Consider the following 17,378-nt stretch of genomic DNA (forward strand, 5'->3'; position numbering starts at 1 on the left):
TCACATGACCGCTATCAATCGATAGCCGGCCGGCGCAAATCGCCATCACCATCACAATCACATCAAGCATCATCAAGACCGAAGCTTATAACTTCATCCCACTCAACTCACTCAACCTCTCATCTTCAGCTTTGATACCCAACCGCCACCATGTCTGAGCGAAAGGTAAGCGTCATGCGAATGTGTATCCCACGCAACACCCACTAACTCTCCCACAGGTGCTAACCAAGTACTACCCCCCGGACTTCGACCCCAGCGCCATCACGCGGGTCCCGAAACACCTGCGCAAGACAGGCCCGAAGGTGATCACCGTGCGTTTGATGGCGCCGTTCTCCATGAAATGCGACAAGTGTGGTAAGTAGTAACCTATACCTGAAACCAAGAAAACATGGCCTCCCCTCCCCTCCCCCCAAACAGTCTTCCAATCTCACCCAATACTGATGATGAATGTTTTCACACACACAGGAGAATTCATTTACAAAGGCCGAAAATTCAACGCACGAAAAGAAACCACCTCCGAAAAATACTTCTCGATTCCGATCTACCGCTTCTACATCCGGTGCACGCGATGTAGCGGGGAGATCACCTTCGTGACGGACCCGAAGAACATGGATTACCGGGCGGAGCGGGGGGCGAAGCGGAATTTCGAGCCGTGGCGGGACGCGTCGCAGGTGCCGAACCACGACGAGACGGAACAAGAGATTCTGGACCGACTGGAGCGGGAGGAAGGGGAGGAAGTCGAGCAGGAGGAGAGGGATAAGATGGCGGAGTTGGAGGAGAAGATGTTGGATTCGAAGCGGGAGATGGCGATTGCGGATGCGTTGGATGAGATCCGCACGCGGAATGCGCGGATGGAGCGGACGGAGGCGCTCGGGGAAGAGGGGACGTTGACGGCGTTGGAGAGGGTGAGGGATCAGAAGGATGAGGAGGCGCTGCGAGTCGAAAGGGAGATTGAGGAGGCCGCTCGAAAGGCGTTTATGACGGAGGATGGGGTCAGGGTGAAGCGGTTGGTTGATGATGATGCAGAAGAAGACCACAAAACTGCAACGGCGGCGGGTGCAAAGCCGGCCTCGTCATCATCATCATCTTCTTCATCAACGATGAAACCCCCGGGCGATCAGCCGGCCCCGTCTTTTGCCCGCGTCAAAAAGGCCAAGAAGCCTTTGGCCAATAGCTTGGGCATCAAGAAGAAGGCTAAGCCCTCGTTGGTATAAGTCTCTGCATTTGTGTTGATTTGCTCCTCTATGATCTTCTCGCTCGACACTACCAAGGCGTTTGGTTGCATGGCTAAGCATGGGAGGTTTATTACTACGAACTTACGGTTAAATTTTTGTCTGGCTCATACAATCCTTTCATTCTGCTGATGAATCATACTTGTGCACGACGCATGAGCTATAACGTTATCTCTTACACTGCATACCTTACTACTCGTAACAGCAGTCAATGTCTAGATTGATATCTGCCTGAATTAAATTATGATACATACAATGGCACAAACAACACAAGCGATGAAACATCATAACCTGTCCCATAGACTTCGCCTCAGAGCGCCACGCTAGAATGGAATTCCCATTTGACTTAGCAGACCCGTAAGCCTCTGCCACAGAAACAAAAACAAAACGCCTCGCAAGCAAACAATCAGAGGTATGCCATCCACAAAGCATCGCACGAAGCAAGGTGTTGAGGGTTGACAGCCTTGGAGATGAGATCGATAGTGGTTTGGTTCGCAGGCAGGTTGCCCTCCGGAGGACTGGCCAGGCTGACAGCCCGGTTGACAATGATATCGCTATTGTTGTAGACCAGGTCGCGAAGCTGGGGAGGTGGCAGAGGGCCTCGGTGCTGTGCTGTAGCCCAGAACATCATTTCATCGCGCACAAAGACGCTGAGTTGCTGTTCCAGCTCGTGTCGGGGTTCGGTGAGGCAGCGGGCAATCGCCATTAATGCGCACGCAAAGAGACCCTCAGTGGCAATCGGCCCCAGCAAGGTCTGGATGTTGGGCGTAAAGCGGAATGGCACCTGCTCCGGGTTGTAGAAGAACGCCTTGGCCGGGTTGATGGTGGGAATGAGCTCTGAGCCCCAGATGTCGCCGGTCTGTCTCGAGATCATGATCTTGTTCGGGTACCGGTTGCCCATGTGCATCACGTAGGTCATGAAAGCAATCGCCGCGTATTGATAAGCAAATTGCCGGCGGAAAAGCCAGAAGTCAGAGAAGTTCGGATAGATCCTCTGGAAGTAGTCGAGCACAATAGTACTGGGAACCCACTTCTCCTGGATCGCGGTGAGCATCTCTGTTCGAAGCACCTGCTGCTGGTCGGGAGTCCGCTGGGATGTGTCAGTCTTGTTCCAAGATTGGGATTGGTCGTATTGACTCACATTCTGCTTCGTTTCCGCCAAGGATCTCATCTTCTCCATCGTGAAGAGAACAGGCTCATCCTTATTAATGCCAACGCGTCGGCAATAGTCCTCGTAAATGCCTTGCATGGAGATGTATGACGGATCGTCGCGAACCAATCGGATGTGGGGAGCCAACGGAACCATGAGTGGAAGATGGAAGTACAGATTACGACGGCGACTCTCCTTGCGCTTGCCCAGTATTCCGTTGAAAATGCGGAAAAGTTGCAGAATTCGCTCCTCCCGCCGACAGTGTCGTGCAGCTGGGTGCTGGACGGCGAAGGCGTGAACGCTTCCATCGTGACCACGGATCTTCAACCGGCGGTGGCAGACACCGATGCCGCGCACAAGGTCAATGTCTGGCAAGAATCGATCAATGCGAACAAAGTCCTGATTCTTGTCTTTGTGCAGCAGATACTGGCCTGGCACCTCGACCTCATCGAATTTGAGGAAGCGGAATTCGCTGAGGTGTGGAGAGTAAGTCTCCAAGAACTGGTTCTGCGGTCGCCGGTCCAGCTTCTCTTCAAACTTATCGCGCCAGCGACGAAGCTTGTGAATGTATTCGTACATGGTCGGCTTCTTGACAACGAAGTCGGCTTCGAAGGACTTGCGTATATGCGCTGGAAGGATAGTCTCTGCGAAACGAGTAATGTTGGCTTCGGTTGCAGCCGGCAGTTTGAAGTCTTGCGCATAGGAGCCAGGCATCCGACCAACGTACGCCAAACCGTCATTCAGAAGAGCAACGATGAGTCGGTACGCATCCTCGTCAGGAGGGCACTTGAAGTTCTTGTGAATCTGGTCGACCATTGTTTCCATAGACAATGCAAGCAGAGGAAATGCTGTCTTGAGGCCAGACATGATCTCATCGGAGTACTCCCAGGGCTTCTTGAGAGGTTCTTTTTCGATCTCCGTGAGGGCCGGCTTCGCATTGGGCTGAGGAACGCCGTTCTGACCGGGTACCTGAAGGTGTCCTTGCTGCTGACCCTGTGGCTGCTGCATTGGAGCCTGTCCTGGATTTGATGCCTGATTCTGCATTGGTGCGGAAGCCTGGCCCTGGCCTTGAGGTTGCTGTATCTGGCCTTGACCAGGTACCTGCTGAGGAACGTTCGGGTTCTTGATCTGCGCCGGATTCGCAGGCTGGCCCTGGTTGACCCCTTGAGGATGGGACTGAGCTTGATTCTGTACCTGCGGAGCGCCGCCTTGCTGGCCATTTGGCATTGCTGGAGTACTACCAGCGTTGCTCGGCTGGGTGGTGGGAGCAGGCAAAGCATCGGCGTTTGTCGGTGCAGCCTTCGCCAAAGGTGAGGACTGTTGCTGTTGCTGCATCCGAGCACGGTTAATCTTCTCTTGCTTCTGGTCATGCTGTTTCTTGATATTGAGCATGTCTTCCCTGTTAGTACGAAGCAAGAAGAAGAGAGCTTGTGGAAACAACTTGGCGATCTTGACCAGAACAGCCTTGCACAGACGCGCTTCACGGTGTGAAAGGCTGGTGAGAAGTTGCGGAATAAAGGTGATCCAGTACCAAACCGGCGTATCACCCTTGAAGTTCTCGAAAGCACGAGCGATTTGACCCTCCTCATTGTCCAAGCTCAGAAGCCAAAGGATACGACTCAGCAGCTTTCGAGACTTGGCGTTCTTGTATAGACCGGCAGCTTCCAGGTAGCAGCTCACAGCGTTGCTCGCAAGCTCGTAGTCAGACGGGTCGGCCTTGAAACGTTGGTCGCTGTACTGACCCCACTCAGACCACGCTTTTGCGAGTTTCAGTTCGTAGTACAATGCAACACCGAATGCTTCATTTGCCTCATTGACATGATTCAACTTAGCAAGAAACATACCCTTGAGCGTGTAGAATTCTGCTTTCTGTTGCGCACCGAAGTAGTTGAGATTGGTATTGTTGATGACATCCAAACCACTGTTCAGCTCCTTTGGATTCTGATAGTGGCACTTGGCTTGTTCTCGAAGCTTCAAGAAAGCCTCCTGGATCTCGATGTTTGGAAGAGTGTAGATGCGGCTGAGTTGGTTGATGCACACCTCGGGCATCTGGTGCTTGCGAGCAACGTGTGCAAATCGGTTGATGATCCACGCCGTCTCATGGTATCCGCGGTAGGCATACGAGTTGCTGGCCACGTTATTAGTCTGCGGCGGCAGCAAGCTCAGATAGGTCTGGTTGATAAGCTGGAAAATGTGCTGTCGCCATGTAACCAGATCTTGCCAAGCATTAATGTCGTCCCACAGATTAGGCAGACGGTCTCTCCATGTCGCCAGCAGCAACTTGAGCTCAGCAGACTTGGTGTCCAGGTTGCGCTCGTTCGTTTGAGACAAACTGGCGCAGATGTGGCTGGCATCATGGAGCTCAACCAGAAGTTGGAAGTGCTGCAGAATTGGGATGTGAGCGTTGGTTATTCTCTTCGGCAACTGAAGCCATTTGCGGATGGACAGCTGAATAGACTCATCGCAAACACCGTTGAAATCCTGGACATTTTCCTTCTTGATGTGGAACTGAAGCAATGCCATGAAGGATTGGAAGAAGGTGCGTCTCGGAGTGGGTGCGTCGGAGACAGACTTAATGAGAGATTCGAGCTGCTCTCTACTGCCTTCACTCTGCCAATTTTCGATATTTCTCCAAGCAGACTCCAGGAGAAGATCATTCAAGTTTTCATGCTTAGCAAAATCGCTCAGAACTTCCCACTGCTGCAGCTTTTGGGCGCAAATTAACCAATGGTCCTCCCAGAGATAGTACTCGCCCTGCGAGAACGGCATCGCTCCTGAGCGAGCTTTGATCTGAGCATTCTCATACAATTGCTGAGCCTTGTCCCACATGCCTTGCTGCTCATACGAGAGGGCGGCATTTGTTTCGACAAATTTGCAACGACGCCTCCAGGTGCCGTAGAAAAAGTCGTCTTCCTGTAATCCGGCGTATACTTCGACCAAAGCATCGAGATTGCTCTCACGAACAGTAGGAGTGTCAATGATGGGGCTGATGGCCGATTCCTCCAAGTATGTAGCGGCAGTATACCAGGCATCGTAGGTTCGGCTGAGATACTTCATAACATGAGGAGGGATCTTGAACCGCGGACGTGCTCGGACAACTCCTTCAAGCAAGGCCTGCACAACGTTCGGCCGCTTATCAAGCTGTCTTTGATGGTACTCTCGAGTGATGAGTGTCACCACACCCTTCTCCAGGTCGATGCGGTCCTCCCTCGACAATGTGGACCAGAAAATGGGGAACAACGTGGTCCAGAGCTTGTAAGACACATTAGAATCGGTGTGCTGAAGCTGGCACAGAGGTTCCATCAAATCACGAGCCTTCACATCACCAATCTCTGAAATGAACCGCTTGCGGTCGGTGACAAAGGCCTCCAGCTGAGTGTCGACCATGATGTCAGCTTTGCGGGGGTCTTTCTCGGCGTTGCCAAAGAGGAAAGAGACAGGATAGACAGTGAAATCGTCAGGATGCAATCTAGCCAACGATGACATGTCCACGCATCCTAAAACCAGATGAGATGCTTGCGCCAGCCAGAAAGAATCAGCAAGGGTGTCCCAGTTCTGACAAGTCAAAACATAGCTGAGCCGAGAGCTGGCCAGGCGAGTCAGACTGCGGTCAAAGATTGTCATAAAGCGATTGCGCATCTCAACATCTTGTGCTCTGGTACCAATCAGGAAAGCGTGTTCCAGTCTGACGGTCAGTTCTGTACGAGTTATCTTCTGGTCGTCGTAGATCCTGATGACAAGGTCAAGGAACTTCTTCAGCATGGTCTGGTCAGGACGTGATTCAAATAGCAACATCTTGTGCAGGACAGCCGTTTTCTCCTTGAGCGTGGGCCATGACTCAGTCGAATGGAAAATCCAGGTCTCTACCATGCCAAGGACCTTACTGCAGAGCTTGATATTCTGTGACCGCTCAACCAACTGCGCCAGAACGCTCAAGAAGGGTCGCCTCTGCTCTCCGAGGTGAGACATGCGCACGGAAACCAGCTCAATAGTCTTGAAGATCAAGTCAACCCCAATCTCATATTCTTGCTGCTCGGGCACTCCCTCCGGAGGCTTTTGTCCCGGCGGATACTGGCCTTGGTTTGCCGTCGAAGCGGCAACATGTTCTTTGGCCAATTTCTGAGAGAATGCCTTCATGATCTGAGGTATATGGGGGTCCATCTCGGCTGGCTTGTTCTTCGAGAGGGTCCACAGGATGTTGAGACTCGAAACATAGTTGTTCGCCGACAGGGTCTCGGTTGCAATGGTGGACAAGTACGTGACAAACTCGGAAGGTGAGTGTTCAACCTCCATTGCATCCTCCTCCTCGGGCTGGTCATCCGGGAGAGCATTCAGAACACGTCGAACCGGGGGTTCGAGTTTGGGGGAGATATCCATTTCATCTTCGACACCATGAAGACAATCCTGGATTTCGGGGTTGTCTGACCGCAAAGGCTTCTCGAACAACTTCTGAATGCTCTGCACGCGCGCAACAATCCACTCATCGGATTTGGATGCTAGCAAGATCCGCACGACCTGAAGAGCATTGATCATACTCGTAATGTGCTTTTCGTCGGGCTTCTCTGCCTTCTCGCCGGCGAGAATAGGCTCTGTCACCTTCTGATACAGCTCAACATCCAAGTCGCCCCAGTATTCAGGAGACAAGAGATTTCTCAGCAAAAAGACTGCCTTCTTGACCATTTCGCCAGTAGGTACAGGTGGAGCCTTGGACGATGGCAATTCTCGGATACGAGCGGCCGGGACGGGGAACCTCTCTGGGATTGTCGTGATGAAGGTAATAAGGTACTTGGTCAGAGAAGCCCGGAAATCAGCCGAAACCGCATAGTCCGAGCGGTCGCGGGAAGCCGGAGGTACAAGTGCAGGCGACGGTGACGAGGCACTCTGGCCATCTTCAAACTTACGCTTCTTGGCGTTGGGTGACTCGAGAACACCGTTCGACATCGTGGTCTGACCTGCCTTGGCACGCTTTTCTTCCCAGTGCCAGATGAGACTGATGAGATTCAAAGCAAGCTTTTTGCCCTCGTTAGAGGGACTGGCAGGGGCTGCTATCTTAGATAGGGAGGGTACAATAAGCGGAACAAAGTGTTCTCGCGATTCGTAGAAAAGATCCGGGTGACGGACGAGAAACTGGAAGATGCTCATCACTTGCTGCAGGTTTGCGGTCTCTTCTGCTAAGATGCGCCGCGGCCATTTCGCCCACAGAGGATAACGGAAGTCGGGGCCTTGGTTGTTGCTTGCCGACAGGATTCTGGTGGGTAGGACTGGCGCAAGAACGTCCAAAGCCTGCGTAACAAGTGCCTTGCCTTCATTCTGATGGGCTCGGAGCAAAGCGACATAGACTTGAACGACAATCTTGAAGGGAGTCTCGTAGTGGGCGATGAAGTAACTGATGAGAACATATGCTCCGTACTTGTTAATGATGTCTTCAAGGCGGATGTAGTTCCAAGCAAACTTGATGATATCCTTGCGGGAGTCTTGCACTGTCTGATGATGGTACTTGATCAACAAGGCCGACAGCTGCAAGAGCTCCATCCTAGAGTGGTCGACACCAGCTTGGTTGGATTCTTCGCTAAGATCCGCTAGTTGAGGTTTCCACAAACGACTCTGAATGAACTCGGTCATGCTCTTGTCCATGAGCTTGGGGCTGTTGGGTGGGCTGTTCCATGTCGTTTGAACATCCATGGCGAAGATGGGATTGACGAGATGACGGAAGGCGTAAGTCTTCATCTTCTGAGAGCATGAACGCTGAGTGTACAAATCCAGGCAACGCATGATAACAGAACGACGGTAGTCGATGGACTCGTTCGTGATAATGTGACGGTATATGAACCGCGGAAGAGCCAGCGTACGCTTGAGCTCCTCTGCGGATAGGCCGTCAATGATCTCGAACAAAAAGTCTAAATCCTGTACGGATTCAGAGAGGTAGTTGGTGAAGATATCCATCAATTGATCCTCCGCCTGCTCCACCCTCAATCGTTCGTTGATTGGCAGCTTATCGCTGCGAAGCTTCCTCGCAAGGTCACGCCCTGAGCTTAGAAGCTTTGTCCTCAGGTCGGCATGAGACACCAACCAGCGCTTGGTGGATTCGAACGCGCAGATAGAGTGAGTGACGTAGATGCCATTGATCCCTGCGGTGTTTTTGCCATCAGTCCCCTCTGGCCCGAACGCAGCGGATAAGAAACCTTCAGTGTCTGCGACCACTGCAGAGCGAAGCGCCTCACTCTCTGGGTCGGCCAAGACCTGTCCGAAGAATCGGCCAAATCTTTCGTCCTTGAAGCGCGCCAGAAAGAAGGTCAAGCTCTCTTTGGGGTAGCGATTGATGTACTTCACGAGTGGTTTCCGGAAAGGACTGTTGGACGTCCTGCGAAGTTTCTCCTCAAGGTCCAAGACCTTATTGACAAGGTGCTCCATGAAGGATGTAGCAGCGGGAGGGAGTAGGTGGAAGATATTGAAAATTGCAGCCACGATCTTCATGGGCGGACTCTGCTCAACAAGGCTAAAAGACACCTTTTGCAAGGTAGCGTCATCCGCGATGACCTTCATGTGGTCCAGAAGGCGTGCGCCAATTTCGACCTTGAAATAGTTTGTCAAGAGCGTGAGCAGGCGAGCAAGACCGTCGAGCCCTGCGACACTTAAACGCTTCGGGTCTTGCAAATTCATGAGGATCGGGCGAAGACCATTCTGAAGCAGGTCTTTCGGCAGCTTGTTAGTCTGCGTCAGAACGTCCCGAAGACCTGCATTTGCAGCTTCAATGACCTCTGGAGACCGGGAGTAGAGCGACTTGAAGAAAGTTGAGATTATACGAGCACGACTGGTATTCTGCGGTGCGTTGCCGAATTCCGAGAAGCTCATTGCCATAGACAGAAGACGGAGACAGGCGACACGCAAGTTCACAATCATTTCCGCATTCTTGAACTCGTTCGGCTTGGACGCCAGGGATTCGTCATCCGCATCAGCCAGAGCAAGCGACTCCATCATCAACCTGTTGAGAGGGTCATTGAACGTCACAATGTTATTATGAAGGCTAAGACAGTAAGTGATAGCCTCGATGAAGCCAATCTGGATGGGAAAGGGCAGCGCTCGTAGCGGCTTGTTGAAGATAGACTGGAGGAGACGTTCCTTAACCGGCAGGATGAGCTCGTGTATTTGGCACCCAAGGACTTCGGCCAGAGTGGAAAAGCTGCGTCGGGAAGCCTCGCGAACTTGTTTGTTCATGTGAGACAACTCGTAGACGAAGTGACCACACAAAGAATACAAGCGGCTCTTCTCATTTTTGAGGTCCTCGAGGCTCAGACTCTTGCAACACCGGCGCAGAATCAGATCCAGTGTTTCTTGAGCCCGCAGCCGCGTACTGGCAGGCAAGTCAGGTGGGGTATCTTTGATAACATACATGAGCGCCCTGACGAAATCAGCTTGCTTGTCAAGGAGCCATGCATCTCCCAGGTCCAGCTTGGTGGCGAAAAGGTGAATACCAAAGCTGCCCCCAGCTTTGGTGAACCACTCCTCGCTGTGACAGCTATGACAAAACACGCGGCCCAGATGTTGGAAGAAAGGTAACTTCGCTACTCGATCCGGGGCGCCAAAAATGATAGCGGCAGCGTCTTTCATGACTTGCATGGCCGTCTCGGCCCCCTCGCGGACTCGAGTATTGTCGGAGGAAAGCGACTCGACAACTGCTTCAGCCAGCACGCGCGAATCGAGGTATACGGGACCTTCACCGCTATTGACATCGAAAGGCTTACGGGTGTGCCGAGCCTGTGCAAGTGCCCGACCGACCTCCACCAGAGCGAAGTGTTTGCACACATCTGCAACAAAGGCCGTTGCAGATTGCTCCAACTCCGGAATGGTAGTGGCGTAGATAGATGCCTTTAGGAGCTTCTTCATGGTAGCCTCCTGACCTAACTTCTTCGGAATAGAGCTCGATCTTTCTGACTTCTCCAGAACATCAGCCATGGAAGTGGTCTTGCTCTCAAACAGATCGTTGGCGTGTAGGCGAATCAGAGAGGCAAGATCCTCGGGGAGATTCTCGTAGCCGATGTAGAGTTTCAGCTGCGACGAAACCATGCGGAATGCTTGCTGTTTGTAGTAGCTGTCGGAGGCCTGCCCTGATCCGTTCTTGGAGACTTCCATCAACTTGGCAATCGCTAAGTCCAGGCCAATATCGATTGGGAATGGCCGCTTCTCGCTAGGGCCCATAAGCTTGATGTCAAAACTTGGTGCGTCATCGGCAAACTGCTCAAAGGTAAGATCTGGAGGATGATTGAGAAACTTGCGATTGCGACCACCGAGCTTGCCCAGGATGCGCATGGTCGTATGAGCGTGGAAGTGGTTGTAGGGATGCGGGCGTAAGTGATCCCATAGAGCTGTCATTAGGTCGTCCATTATAGGAGCCATGATGGGGTCCAGATAATCGGCGGTCAGATTGTCCACGCATAACTCAAGAGTCCGAAGACCTTGACCGACAAGATCTGAATCCGCACGCAGAGCCACTACTATAGGGCGCATGAGATAGCTGAGATGCGGTAAGAGGTGACTCAAGCGAGCTGGAACTGTGAGCGTAAGTTCCACGTATAGATCACGCTCTTGCGGTTTGCGGGCAGCCACCAGGAGGTTATTGAATGTCTCGAGGAGCATTTCCAGCAATGGCAAAATCTCCTTGTAGAGAAGCTCAAAACGACCGCCTCCAATGCTGCGGAAGAGCGACCTCAGCAGCAGGAAGTAGTTCATAGGTTCCTCAGCAGTGACCGAGAGCTCTATGCACTTTGTCACGATCTTGGTTACATGTGGGTGTAAAACTTGCTCGTTTTGGACGGAGAACAGAGTCACTGCCATGAAAGAGAGCTTGAACATTCTGAGCAGAATCTTCGCCTTGGTCATGTCGGAAGTGCCGACTTCGTGTATCCGGTCCATAAGATACTGTAACACCATTCCGGAGAAGGCAGGGGACGTAGCTTCGCTGGCCAAGAAGAATTGAGGTAGATGAAGCAGAGCACCATGTTCGAACATCAGCTCATGTAGGTACGGAATCTCTGAATGAAAGACTTCGTGGAACGTAGCGGTGTCAATGCAGTGGAAGACGGTGCCGAAGCTCTCCAGGAGCTCCTTCTCTTCCCGCGACATCGGAGCCGTGTATTGACTGGCAAGGAAGTCGAAGGGAGACGAGTAATTGACCTCTGGTGGCGATTGGTCGACGCCGTAGTATCTGAACACTCGTGCTCCCTCATGGAAAAGCTTCTTAATGACCCGCACTTCCTCAGCATTGTATCCATAGGAGACTTCGGACCAGTTGATCGGCACACTGTTCGTGTCGATCTGAATATGCTCGGGGTTGCAATTCTTGAGCTGATGGAAGATCGTTTTCAGACCGTTAATCAGGTTCTTGAAAAGGAAAATGTTGTCTGACACCGGATCGCCCCCACGATCACGAGGATTTGATGTCTTGATTGGTGAAGCCGAGAAAATGTCGATCTCATCCCAGTCAGGAGGGAACTCTTTCTCCGCGAGGTACTTTTCTGCCGTGGGTTCCAGATCCTTCTTAGTCTCTTTGTACAGCTTTGACACCTTGACAGCATTGTTGAACTGATGGTTCATGGCAGCAAACTTGTCACCAATGGCATCTAAGATCATGATCAAGAAGTACCGCGCTTCTCGCTTGTCTTCCAGCTTGGCAATACGCTCAGCCATATTCAGGAGAAGCTTAGCACTCATAGTCTGGAAGCTTGTCCCGGGGAAATCATCATGCATGTTCTTGGTGTAAACCTCAACAGTCCGTCGGATCTGGTCCCGCGTCAAGTGGTCTCGCACATGGTGGATCAAATCAGCCAGCATGCTGTATGCAAGAGGCCTCATCGTCTCGTACACGGTGAGACCGTCGCCGATCAGAGTGCGTTCGTCAAGCAGTTCATCGATTTTCTCCAGAAAGATCTTGCGGTAGTTGAAGTTGATGATGTGACGGATGGCAACAAGGAGCTCCTTTCTAGCGCTTGACTTCTCCCGGGGGCAATCCTGCAGAAGCCGAACTACGACCGATGGGAGAGTGGGGAGGAAATCCTGAAGCTGCTGAGCATACATGCGGAGCAGGTACGCCAAGAAGCTCATCGTTTTGACCTGTGCGGTAATGAATTCACCAAACGCAGCTCGATTCTTGATTTCCTTGCAAACACCAGTAAATATCGTTCCTTGTGCGGCAGCCTCGGTGTGTGCCCGCTCCTGCGGCTTGGCTTGAAGGAGAAGAATGCTCTTGATCAGGGGCACGAAGAGCTTGACATTCGCTGCGACAGAGTTCCGATGAGTCTGGAAGATTGAAACGACGATAATCGGGCATTCCGCCAGGACCTTGAACGATTGCATTCCCCGCAGAAGAATATTGTTGGCTTGTTGGTCGGGTCCAAGATCTGACACGGAAGTCGCTGGCGAGCTGGGTCTGGGCGATTGGAAGTTCTGAGCTGTGGCACTCGGTGTCGAGGGCATACCAGACGGTGTGGCTTGGTTGGGCGTGTCGAACGTGTCGCGTACCACCTGCTCCATCATCTGAAACATCTCTTGGATCAGTGCTAAGAAAGGTTGAACCCGTGCTGCGGTTGCCTTGGCTTGGTTCCTCTCCAGATCCATGATTGTCTTCATACACAACACCGCATTCTCTTCGTTTTCAATCCGGACGAGCTCCATCAACAGGTCGACCATATCGGCGGCGTACGGTTCGACATCCGGGGATGCCATGGGAAGTCTATGCAGCGTCTCGAGAATGTAATTCCGCAGTTTCTGTTACCAGGCGACTTGCGTAAGCTCCGAAGCCATGGGGTACTGCAGACGGTCCATGATCCCAAACTCACCTGTTCGAAGGACAAGTTCGTGAAGACTGGTTCGCCCTTCAGAATGTTTTTGAACACGGGCCATAGCTTGGAAAGGAAGATTGGATAGCTTGCGCCAGAGCAGAGTGGCTCTATGCTGTCTCGGAGTTCGACGGCGACATTGGCGCGGATCTTGATATCTACAGGGCAGGCAGGTCAGCTTTTGGTCTTCGGACTGAGAGCCGGACCCGTGGCAAGCTCGAAAAGCCCGTCCGGGGAAGAAGGAAGCCAGACGTACCGAGCTTCTCGTCGCCGAGCTTGGCGGCATAGATATCGATGTTTCGCTCCATGGTTGGTAAGAGCCCCTCACAGGGAGTCAAGAGGTGATGCGAGATGAAGTGTATTGCCAGGCCACAAGGCCGGCCTTAGAGTAAGAGCCAGCACGATCTGCGCGGTATGGCGTATTCATGTGCGAATTCGTGAGGTGGAGCTATCTCTTCACGCCCAGCGACAGGAAGCGCCTTGAAATGAGGGATACGGTCGTTAAGTCATTAATTGTGCTCGCTGCGTACGGAAGGTAAGACGATTATGTGAAGGGAGCGGAGCGAAGAGAAGAAATTCGGCGCAGCAAGGTAAGGAAGGGAAGGGGAGAGGAGAGAAGATCAAGAGAATGATGATTGAGCGCAAATTAACGAGCTGCACAGCGACAGGAACAGAAAGCAGCAGAGCAGAACGCGGGTATCGCAGAGACCCCGAACGGAACACTAGGCCCGAATAGGCAATATCGGGTCTTCGTTTCTCCCACCCGACAAGCGCGCGTCTGTCCCGCTACCCCTCGATTGACTGGCGTTCGCCAGCTTTTTAAACGAGGCCCGGCACGGGCACGTGTTGCCTACCTAAGCACCAAACCAGGTACAGTAGTTACATCGGCGTCATCGCGACTTGCGGAGACCGGACACGTTGGACACTAGGGATTAATTGAATCTGGTTGAAGGCTATGCCATAAATACTTCCATGTTTTAAAGCTCAAAGAGGTCGTCGACTTCAACGTCGACCGAGGGAAACGCCATTCGCACCCGTTTTCCAGACCCGAACACAGTTCTAGTAGTCCAACTTGACAACAACGTCCGCTGAATCGTACCCGGGCGTAGCGACCCCCGGGCTCGCTCGGACACAAGAATATTGAAGAAGGCCATGTACACAAAGATGAGAATCGAGAGAAAAGGAAGAAAAGGGGGAAGAGGAACAAAGTGCAGTGGCATGACGAGGAGCGCGAACAGAAGATTTGAATCGAACGTAAAACCAGAAGAAGGTCGAGTACACTTCGTCGCAGCCCATAGTCGCTATGCCATTATTGTAGGAAATCTAGCAGGGAAATACCATTAGATCGACCGTCATTTCATCGAATTGCTCCGTGACAGGATCGAGACAGCAGCGCCAGAGCCAGCCGACCGTCGTCGATCTACACGGGGTCGGATCTCACTCGCGCTACCACTTCTTCGTCTTCGAATGTCATCGCGGCGCCGTCTCTGAAGCAAACGGACGTTTCAACATTAGAATCACGCTTGCTGTACAGGGAAAACCAGGGAATTCTTAGCAAAGACAACGACAAATCAGGGTGATGGAGGGCACCTAGCGCGATGCGATAACGTCATGAAGCATGACTACACAGGCAATCAGGGACGTCCATCACTCACCGAGGTCGCCGTGTTCTCCCGAGACCTCCGCTCCGTTGGCGCTCCGGTATCGTCCAGTTTCAGGGCGTTAAGGCGCTTCTGGCTGTCAAGGGTGACTGCGTCGATGTCATCGAGTTGAACGGGAATTTCCGCGATCTGGCATTGTGGGGGAGGCGCAACACCATTTTTCCGATCGTTGGCCCGTTCCAGCACCTTTTCCCATCTAGTCTGCCGGCTCTGCTCCCGCTGTTCGGCGCTGTTCTGTCGCTCGTTGTACTCGTGGGAGCATTCGTCAAAGAGCTGGGGATTGATATCCATGAACATCTTCATAGCATTGTAGACCATACTATGAATTGTTCTACGTTGGCTGCTATCAGTACGACAAGACTTGAGAATTCACAAGGATAGCAAGCAATACCTGTTCCAGTGGCCTTTAGAGTTCTCGTAGAGTGGTGGAAACATGATCGGCAGAATAATCTCTACATTGTCACTGACGAGATTGCAGAAATACTCGTTGTTCCAAAAGTACAGTGCGCGTTCCGCAACCTTTCCGGCGATTAGTTGATACGTCGCAAGCCGAAGCATAGAATTCATACCTGGAAGTGCGGACTGGCCACAGACTTGGCGAGTTGTTGGAATAAGGGCACCTGCACCTTGGCAAACTCGGCGGGATCCATCACTTCGAAGATGTCCTCAACCTCGTTGAGGTACATGACCTCTTTAGTGCTATTGGTTTTGGGCCAGTATCGCAAGAGTCCAAGAACAACCTGTTTTGAACATTAGAAGCTGCCTTCAGGCTCATCACCGATCGCCAATGAGGCAAACGCCGAGGGTCCACTTACGTCTTCTGTGAGAGTCGAGTCCTTTTCGAGAAACTGGACGATACAGTAGGCCAGCTGCGGGTGGTACATGCTGAGGCTCTTGACTTTGTGCAGAGGCAGCAAGACCCTGGTCAGGAACAGCTTGTGCTCCTCCTTCAAGGGGAGCGCAAATCCGTTGATGATCGAGCCGAGAATCTCTAACAATTCGGCAATACCGTTGAACCGCTCGGTCTCGTATGTGAATTGGAAGAAGACGTTGTTGATGGACCGGCGAATGTACGAGCGCAGATTCAGGAACTTTCCATAAATCCGATGTAGGGTAGTCTTTAGAAAATCGCGTTCGCGGGGATCCTCCGAGTCAAACAGCTCGAGCAACTTTGGATTTGTCAGACAGCTGAATACCACCGAGATAGTTGGGGCGCGACCTACCTGAAGAACGAAATGGTGATCGATGTATGCCTTGGCGATATTGGTGTTAAAATCTTGGCTTTCGATGAACCGCAGGAAGAATTCATAGACGACCTGGATATGCGGCCAGGCGACTTCCAGCACCGGCTCGTCCTCCTCCGGGTCGAACGCCTCTCCCTGCGGGGTCACTGGAGGTGGAATGGGTCGGAAAAGGTTCTTGGCGAACATCTCGACGACTCGGGGGTACATCGGTTCTGTGATGACGGAGCGATTGTTGGCGATGTAGTCTAAGAGTTCGTGGAGCGCCAGTCTCTTGATCTCTTTGGATTTCATATCAGCCGTCGGATCATTGAAGTCGAAGATAATGTTGCACTGGTCAATCTTCTGCATGAACAGGTCTTGACGTCTGTTGGGCGGGACCTCGTGGAAGCCGGGGAGTTTCTCGAGCTCGCGCTGACGCTGGTCGGAAATATCGAATCGCGACGAGTGTTGGCGCTTTGGGGTTCGGATGCCCTCAGACATGTCCTTTGGCGTCGTCTGGAGGCGATCAAAGACATGAGACTTCCTAGGAGGAGCCAGGTCGCCGGGCATTGTCTCCGCCGCACCGGGAGGGGGGACATGATGCTGCGCGAAACCCAGTCAGAAGGACGGACGAGCAGGTGCGACCAACACACCGGCTGGGGATCACGAAAAGTAATAACTTACTGGGCCACTGGGACTGATGACTACACTGGGAGCCATCGGCTGTCCCTGCTTGGTCGGAGTACCTGAGCCGCCGTTAGTCCTCGGGTTGGCCAGCGATAGCACCGACTGCGAATTGGAGTACTGACCAGGGGGGTAAATTCCAGCCTGCGCAGAAGTCTCCGGCGACTTTCCTCTGGTATCATTCACCGAAGTTGTGGACGAGGTCGGGGTGCCCTGGTTGGGGGAAGAAGATTGCTGGCCATGGTGAACTCCGAGAGCGGCGTTGTTCTGGGAGGCGTGGGAGGATTCTTTCTTCTTGGAGGATTTGTTTGCGTCTTTCGCCCTCGACAACTGCTCGTGCTATGGAGGTCAGCCCACATTCGGTGGTTGGTCGAGGGCAATGGAGAGAAAAGGCGGAGGCGGGGAACAGCTAAGGGGCGGCGACGAGGATGCACTCACCACTCTCTGTCTGAAACCCTTCATTTTGACGACTAAACGGACAGCCACATGTACTCGGTTTGGGATCTCGGTGCCAGTGCAGCAAGAAGCCGCACCCTAGCAGGAGGGATGGGGTCGGACAGAGCGGAGGCGATTCAGGAGAGCCACGTCGGGGTTGT

The 17,378-nt window shown here is 52.6% G+C and overlaps 3 protein-coding genes across 3 annotated transcripts; 1 reads left to right on the forward strand and 2 right to left on the reverse strand.

Moving 5' to 3' along the window:
• The first annotated feature begins 60 nt into the window (after positions 1–60).
• Positions 61–1,484, forward strand: BP01DRAFT_338774 (Saf4/Yju2 family protein). Its single transcript, XM_025573335.1, has 3 exons — positions 61–165; positions 219–354; positions 466–1,484. The coding sequence occupies exons 1-3, from the start codon at positions 151–153 to the stop codon at positions 1,212–1,214; spliced, it is 900 nt and encodes a 299-aa protein (XP_025432250.1). The 5' UTR covers positions 61–150; the 3' UTR covers positions 1,215–1,484.
• Positions 1,427–13,359, reverse strand: BP01DRAFT_27118 (histone acetyltransferase TRA1). Its single transcript, XM_025571389.1, has 3 exons — positions 2,374–13,359; positions 1,777–2,322; positions 1,427–1,740 (listed from the first exon to the last, which is right to left on the reverse strand). The coding sequence occupies exons 1-3, from the start codon at positions 13,099–13,101 to the stop codon at positions 1,639–1,641; spliced, it is 11,376 nt and encodes a 3,791-aa protein (XP_025432251.1). The 5' UTR covers positions 13,102–13,359; the 3' UTR covers positions 1,427–1,638.
• Positions 13,360–14,641: 1,282 nt separating this feature from the next.
• On the reverse strand, positions 14,642–17,338 carry BP01DRAFT_27148 (protein phosphatase 2A regulatory subunit RTS1). Its single transcript, XM_025571393.1, has 8 exons — positions 17,221–17,338; positions 16,908–17,121; positions 16,783–16,844; positions 16,099–16,701; positions 15,691–16,044; positions 15,445–15,615; positions 15,267–15,394; positions 14,642–15,206 (listed from the first exon to the last, which is right to left on the reverse strand). Exons 1-8 carry the CDS (start codon positions 17,242–17,244, stop codon positions 14,849–14,851), a joined length of 1,914 nt encoding a protein of 637 aa, XP_025432252.1. The 5' UTR covers positions 17,245–17,338; the 3' UTR covers positions 14,642–14,848.
• Between the last annotated feature and the right edge of the window lie 40 nt (positions 17,339–17,378).

Source organism: Aspergillus saccharolyticus (assembly GCF_003184585.1).
Source record: "Aspergillus saccharolyticus JOP 1030-1 unplaced genomic scaffold BP01scaffold_11, whole genome shotgun sequence".
Lineage (NCBI taxonomy): Eukaryota > Fungi > Ascomycota > Eurotiomycetes > Eurotiales > Aspergillaceae > Aspergillus > Aspergillus saccharolyticus.